Source organism: Acyrthosiphon pisum, chromosome A1 (assembly GCF_005508785.2).
Source record: "Acyrthosiphon pisum isolate AL4f chromosome A1, pea_aphid_22Mar2018_4r6ur, whole genome shotgun sequence".
Classification (NCBI taxonomy): domain Eukaryota; kingdom Metazoa; phylum Arthropoda; class Insecta; order Hemiptera; family Aphididae; genus Acyrthosiphon; species Acyrthosiphon pisum.
The window spans coordinates 41,417,135-41,424,754 of record NC_042494.1 but is presented as its reverse complement, the minus strand read 5'-3'; the positions used below and the strand labels follow the sequence as shown (position 1 = coordinate 41,424,754).

The window sequence follows — 7,620 nt, the reverse complement described above, 5'->3', positions numbered from 1 at the left end:
TCTACTTTTGTATCAAATTCAAGCGTGTAATGTTTTAGGTAAAATCGAAAACATTTAATTATTTTAAAATTTCCAAAAGCTGTAACTCATTCAATTTTAGGTTTAGAACTATGGTCAACGGATCAAAATTACTTAGAATAAAATAATCTATCCATATCCGGTGACAAAAATAGGTGTTGCTATTTAAAAAAAAAATTTGTATTGCGCATGCGCATACTACAAGAGTTAAAAATTTGAAATTTGTCCTTAAATGTGTTCTTCAGTACCCCTTAGCCATTGCAGCAAACCGTATTTCAATCTAAGATTATCGGGCCGAGATATTTAGTGGTACATTTAAAACGGGACACACTGTATATTAATCACTAATCTGTCAAACAGTGCTGTAATGGATGTATTAAATTAGAATTCAATGATAAATCATTGCATACGAAAAACGATTCAGAGGTGAGACTGTCTGTTAGCTTATTATTATTTAAATATATAAATTGCTAATTGCTATTAATTATTATAGTAATTTATTTTACTATTAGACATTAGTAATACGGAATTAACAACTTTACTATAAATGTATTAAAGCATAAAATGTATTAATCTTAATAGTTTAACATATGTTGTAACTATAAGTACACACGGAAAAAAATAATTTAATACTATTAACAAAATAGTTTTGTAATATGATTTATAGCTAGAGTAACACAAATATATTAGTCACAACCATAAATACTATAGCCATTATTGAAGTACATTGTAATAGCTACAACATTTTTTTTGTTAATTGATGTTTTAATCATTTAACCAAATTATTAATAAGAATAGCATATGTATTGTAATAGCTACATAAAGTATTATTTATTTTGCAAAATATAATAGTTAAATAAAAGTTATAAATCCCCCCCCCCCCCACGCCGAAGTAAATTGTTGTATTACAAAAAAATAACTAAAATCGTTATTCTTTTTTAAATATTAAATTTTATTAAATATATTTGTGGAATTTCGTTCAACCTTTTTGTAATTGGCATTTAAATAAAACTTTTTTTTTTTTATTAATGAGTAAAAGACATCTACAATCTATACAATGTGTACATTAATTAGATGAGATAAAAGAATACAAAACAAGTAACAATGAAAAATAAAACTAAAAATCGAAAATGTCAAATGTCTATAAATAACTAAAAAAGTGACAAAAAATATAATAAAAGTTTTATCATGTGCGAAAAATTCTATTATTAACATTTTATAAAAATTTCAAGAGTGCAGTTATTCGTTTTTGAGTTACATCAAAGATACAATATCAATTTTAACAAAAACCGGTTTTGTCAAAATATTCCTGTTTTTCTTAATTTGTTTTTGAAGATATATGCAATATCCACTGAATGTTTATACAAGCATTTTCTATACACAATACAATTTTCAAAATTTTTTTTTTCTAAGAATGTCGATAAAATTTTATTTCCCGAGTAAAAAAACTTGAAAAATTAATACAAGGCTCATAATATAATGACATTTGAAAAATATTAAAAATTCATCGGCAACATTTTTTTTTTATAAGCATTTTAAGTTCAATTTTTTACAAAATTTATCGAATTTAAAATTTAATAATTTTTTTGTAGTTAAAAATGTATAAAATGTTTAAATTTTACAACTAAATATTGAACATTTAAAACAAGGTTCCGCGTAAATTGGTTATATAAAAAATAATAAATTACTTTATTCACAATAATATTATCAAGTATCATTTTTCTTATGCAATGATATTATATCATTGAATTCAAATTTAACACCATCCATTACAGTGACCCACTTGTACAGTAGAGCAGGGCGACACCCACTTGTCCACGTTTTTTTAAACGTATTTTAAGTCATTTAAAACAAAATTTTTCTGAAAAAGAGTTATATTTTACTATTTTTGCTCTGTATCATTTTCTAATTTTTAACTTTTTTATGACAAAATGCATTTTTAATTCTTTATTCCAAAGCAGAATATTATTTTGAAATCTTCGATACATTAAAATTGGCTTTTGGACTGTATTATAGTCTATTGTAGGGTTGTATAAATAATTGATAAATATTATGGTTCAATAAATTAAATAATGATTAATGGACCACTAAATCATATTTATGTAACTGTTAGCTCACCATTAATTTGTTAAATTTTAAGTTATTGTTCATGCAAACTGGCGTAATATGAGTTATAGTGCCTAAAGTTTAGATGAAATACATATTATAAGTTATAAACTATTACCTATATAAATAATAATCAAATTACCTATTGTTCGATATTTGATTTTTTAGGATCAAAATACCCCGAACAATATTCTACTTTGGAGTATGAAATTTAAATTATATGCTGGCATTCGGATCAAACGGGCCACTCTGAATAATATAATGTTAATGTTCAAAATTGAACAAAACTAGGTTCCCTTTTAAATTAATAAAGTAGTTTATCTTGTTAGGTACTAACGTCTCCTATAATACCTTATCACAAATTAATTACTATTGTTGTATAAAAAAAAAACCAAACCATAATTGCTAGTCACATTAATGCTTAATCTTTTTTTATATATAAATATTAAATACGTTATAAATAAGGGCCATTATGCTATTATGAAACAAACACATCAATCTCGACAATCTGCAGAGAATTGATATATACGGCATAGCATATCATATTCTTTGACAGTTGTAGTTTTTCTATTAGACTAAGTGCGTGTTTAATACATTTATAATAATTCAATAAGTGTTCAATTAATATATCATACAAATTTATGTGACGCATATAGTTTTATTTGCCTGTACTCGGTCTACTTCTCAAACTGTAATCTGAAGCTGGGATACCTATACGATTCCAAAAACTACTTTGAATGAAGACAAAACCAAGCATTTCAAAATCTTTTTTTGAATTTTGTAATCAACTTGATCACATGATACAATACCATGCAGATATCTATCACTCAATTTTCAGTTCAATACCTACCTACCGTCTATAAAATACTACAAATCAAGGCAAGCTCATAACTGACATTTTTATATTTAAATTGTATGTATTTTATTGTAATTCTGTATGATTTCTGTTAATTTTTAACTGTGTAGATATTAACTAGAAATACATTTAAGATTAAAATATTACTAACATAAAAGCATATTAAAAATAACAAGTGAAAATAAATTTAAAATTATTATTTAAATCCTAAACTAGGTAAATAGCATCAATATTACAACTGGATAACTTCCCGACAATTTTCTAGAATTTTTGTATTATAAAATAATTTAGGCTTTAGCTGTTATAATCTATAGTAGTGAATAAGTTACCTATATACCTAGACATGTTTCAGTTTAAAATTATTCTATTAATTACTTGTTTGGAAGTATATTGTGGTTTTGCTTATCAATGTCCTAAATCTGTTCCATATTCAACAATACCAAAATTATCAAGAGTTAGTTTACCTGTATCAAATGCACTCGCCCATTTTAAAATCGAAAACGAATTTCTAATAGATTCTAATGGTAGGACAAGATATGTTTGCGTAGAAATTACGCCAGAAATATACGCATTACGGAATAAGACAATAAATAACGATAATGATATACATGTCCAAACCGGAGAAGATTATAAAGAACACATAATACCGCATTCCCTAGGGGGATCAAATCATTCTCTAAATGTATTTTCGCTTAACCAAAATTGTAAGTCGAAGCTACTTAACAGTAGTGTCGAGCAACAACTTGATGAATTACTTACTGAACACTCGCGAATAACATATGTAGCTGAACTTGAATACACATATAATGTGACTGATGTGCGGCCAACACGCATAAACGTAATGTATATGGATGAAAATGAAAAGATTCTAGGATCTGTGAGGATGATAAATTCACCACCAAACACAACCTGTGAAACAATAGATCTAAAAATGCACACAAAAAGTAAAAGGTCTTTTGAACTTTTTGCAAGTCCTACGAATTCGACACATCCTGCAGGGAATTCGACACATCCAGAAAGTTCTACAAAGCCTATAAATTGCATGGCCGGATGTAGGAGGACCGAGTGTTGGGCAAAAGTTGAAGATCGTGATAAGAAATGCAGATGTCATTTTCATTCAGTGCATGCTAATTCTCTTTGTATCGGTGAGTGGTGTTATTGCTGCTCTTACTATTAAAAAAAAAAAAATGTATGATTCATATAATAATGGATATATTTTTCGTAAGAGGTTTAATGACCTTTAATAAAGATTACCACACATTATGTATTATTATTAAGTAGGTAGATAAATAAATAATAACACTGAGTAACTTATACCAATTATTATAATCTATTATATATAAACTCATCTGAATACAAAATGTTATCATATTGTAATTTTCATTGTAAATGCAAATATTGAAATATGATATATCTTTTTACATTTATATGTTATAATTAAATGTATTAGTAGGAATGTTATATTTATGTACCTAATTTGTGAATCTTTTTTTAACCATGGTAAAATAATGTACATAATCGTCTATTCAAATATTATCTTATTATAATCATATTGTATTTTATTTAAATACCTACGCAGCATATTATTATTCATGTTAATATTGTGTTTCGAATTTCGATTGAATAAATGTATGATATAATTGTCATTTTTAACTCTTCGAAAATGTTTTCCCATCATTTAATATTCCAATAAAATAAAATACAGAACGATGGCTGTTAATTTTTATTGGTGTGATTAAAAATTATAAAGAACCCTAAACCTATTCTAATATAGGTACCTATAATTGGTTATTGTGTTATATTGTAATTTAAAATTTAAAGAATAAACCTATAGCAGTTTTGTAAAAATTAAAAAACAATATTTATGTCTCTAATTATAATACCTTGAAAATTATCTTATATACAAGACTGATTAATAGGGCAGCGAAGTTATTGCATTAAAAAACACACTAAATTGATTGCATTATTGCATTAAAATATATTAAAAATTGCACTTATAAATTTAAAAATTGCATTGAAAAAATTTAAAAAAATTTAATTATAATCAATAAAATTAAATATATTAATACATAATAATAATAAAAATTAAATATGAATATTGCTTACATTATTGCATTGCACTACAAATGATTTTTTTAAGTTTTCAAAATCGAATGATCGTCTGTTATCGCACAACAAATTTTTGTATCGGGAGAAACTTCTTTCTACGTCAGTAGTTGTTATTGGCGCGTACTTGAAATAGATTAAATCGTTGTTGGTCAAGTCTTCTGGCAAGCCCTCCATTGACTGTATTTCTCCACTTAGAATTTTTGTTAGTTGTATAATTTTTGTATGTTACTAATTTTATGTAACGGAATATTACTTGACATCAATGCTTTACACAGATCAAACGAAAAATTTGACTTTTTTGTATTTGTTACTAATTGTTCAACTTGTGACTTTGTATTGTTTTTCTTATTTACTGCCCTAGAATGTTTATCTGTTTTTAGATGTTGTGTCACAATATATCGTCTATCGGCACATACTTGCACTTCACACATTTTACAAAAGAGAATACTGCCATCAGAAGAAAATATAGCGTCACCAAATTCTGATACGTAATTTTTTAAAATGGCTGATTTAATCGGTTTGACTTTTGGCATTTTAACGGACGAAATAGACGCGACAAAGTATAACGAACGACTACAGTACGTGCCACAAAAACGTGCGGATGATTTTTGACGATAATAAAATAAATAGACGATAATATATGTTATTGAGGGACAAGTTTTTATCTTAACGACCAAAATGCGATAATCGCTCTATAGAAATAATAAGTAGGTATTACAACAAATATAGAAATTTGTTCACTGCTACGTTTAGTTACTTTTATTTTATATATTAAGTTATATAATCTTAAATGTAAACGAAAATTATCAAAAATAGTTAAAATTGCAGTAAAATTAAAAAAATCACCAAAATTGCATTTATTGCAATATAATTTTTTTTGGTTTAAATTAAGAGTTTAATGAAACATATTTTAAGCTCACTCAGCAATAAATATAACCATTTAAAAAAAACATGCAAATGCAGCAACTTCACTTCCCTACTGATTAATTGCGTTTTTAGAAGTAATCTGCTATAGAAATAGCAGATCCACTAGGCACCACTAAAACCTAAAATTATAGTTACAAAAGGGGGCAAGTGGGCGTCGTTCTGCTGTACAGTAGGTTACAAGTGGGTCACTGTAAATTGTAATCGATGGTGTTAAATTTGAGTTCAATGATATAATATCATATTATCATTGTATACGAATAACTATTCTAAGCAAAGAAGCCAAACGGTCAGTCTATCGCCTATGATATAAACTAAGTAAGTATATATAATAATATAATACTTAATAAGTATATCTGATGATTATTATTGTGAATAAAGTAATTTATTTATCTATTTAACTACGTGGTTTTATCAATCCTTAGATATAAAATTTGAACATTGTATAATGTATATATTTTAAAAAATCAATTTTAAATTTTAAATTTGATCAATTTTGTCAAAATATGATCTTTAAATAATTATTCAACTGCTATCGTAACAATATATCTAGAGCCTTGTATTCAATTTTAAAGCTTTTTTACCTAATGAATAAAATTTTAAATTTTGACCTACTGAATGCACCAACTAGGTTCACTTTTCTATCGTACAAGGTACCTACTGTTCAAGAAAATTGAAGCAGTGATGACAGACACAAAAAAAAAAATAAAAAACATCGATAATGCTACCACCGTTATTCAAAGTAATAAATTTTAAACCTATATCTATATTATACCCAACACTCAATAGGATTGTACGTATATTTTTGTGTATATACCTACATATTATATCCTATCTACGACAGTTATTTGGTATGGGTTCGATAAGACGCTAGGCCTGTAATTGTTGTCACCTAGTATAATAATAATACAGAATACTATAGGTATTACTTATTATAACTTATAACTTCGTCGTTTTTTTCCGTGTCGTTTTTACCGATTACCGAAACTGTATGAAATTATCATAGTTTCTAATGTCTTCACATAACAGTATAAACTGTGAATATGGGTACATAGAGTAAATACCTACATACATTTAGTATGTTTTAAGTATGTAAGTTGTAAGTACCTACATAAATAAATGAAAAAAATGTATCTATTAATAATGTTACTAACAATTATAGAAAATTACAGCTAGGTAGGTAGGTATAGGTATACTTATATTAAATACCAACCCATCAATAATTTTATGACCAAGACACGAGTGAAAAAATTATTAGAACTATCATAGAAAATTAGACTATTGTAGTTATAGCTTATATTTTTAATCCATCATTTTTATTGAATGATTATTAGCCATTACTTTTTATTGTTTCAATTTGTTATTAACATATTAATTATTAAATATGCTAATTACTAAATATGTTTCTTTCTAATGTATGGTTGGTAATTGGTATATGTAATTACTAATTAATGATCTATTTACTCATTGCGATATCTCCTGAAATAATAGAGATATCGTAATTCTGTTTTCTTATTAAGACTCACAGAGGTAAGCACTACAAATAACTAATTTTTTATTTTTTTTTTATGTTTTGGTAAAAAAGTTAAAAAAAATATTGAAGATTG

The 7,620-nt window shown here is 26.0% G+C and overlaps 1 protein-coding gene across 1 annotated transcript in view; it reads left to right on the top strand.

Moving 5' to 3' along the window:
- Positions 1-2,589: 2,589 nt before the first annotated feature.
- The window catches only part of LOC100571964, a 5,238-nt gene continuing 207 nt past the window's right edge, over positions 2,590-7,620 (top strand). Inside the window, exon 1 of the mRNA XM_003245779.4 lies at positions 2,590-4,167. Coding sequence (XP_003245827.1) covers positions 3,324-4,157 — 834 coding nt within the window. The 5' untranslated portion in view covers positions 2,590-3,323 and the 3' untranslated portion in view covers positions 4,158-4,167. The remainder of the gene's footprint in view (positions 4,168-7,620) is intronic.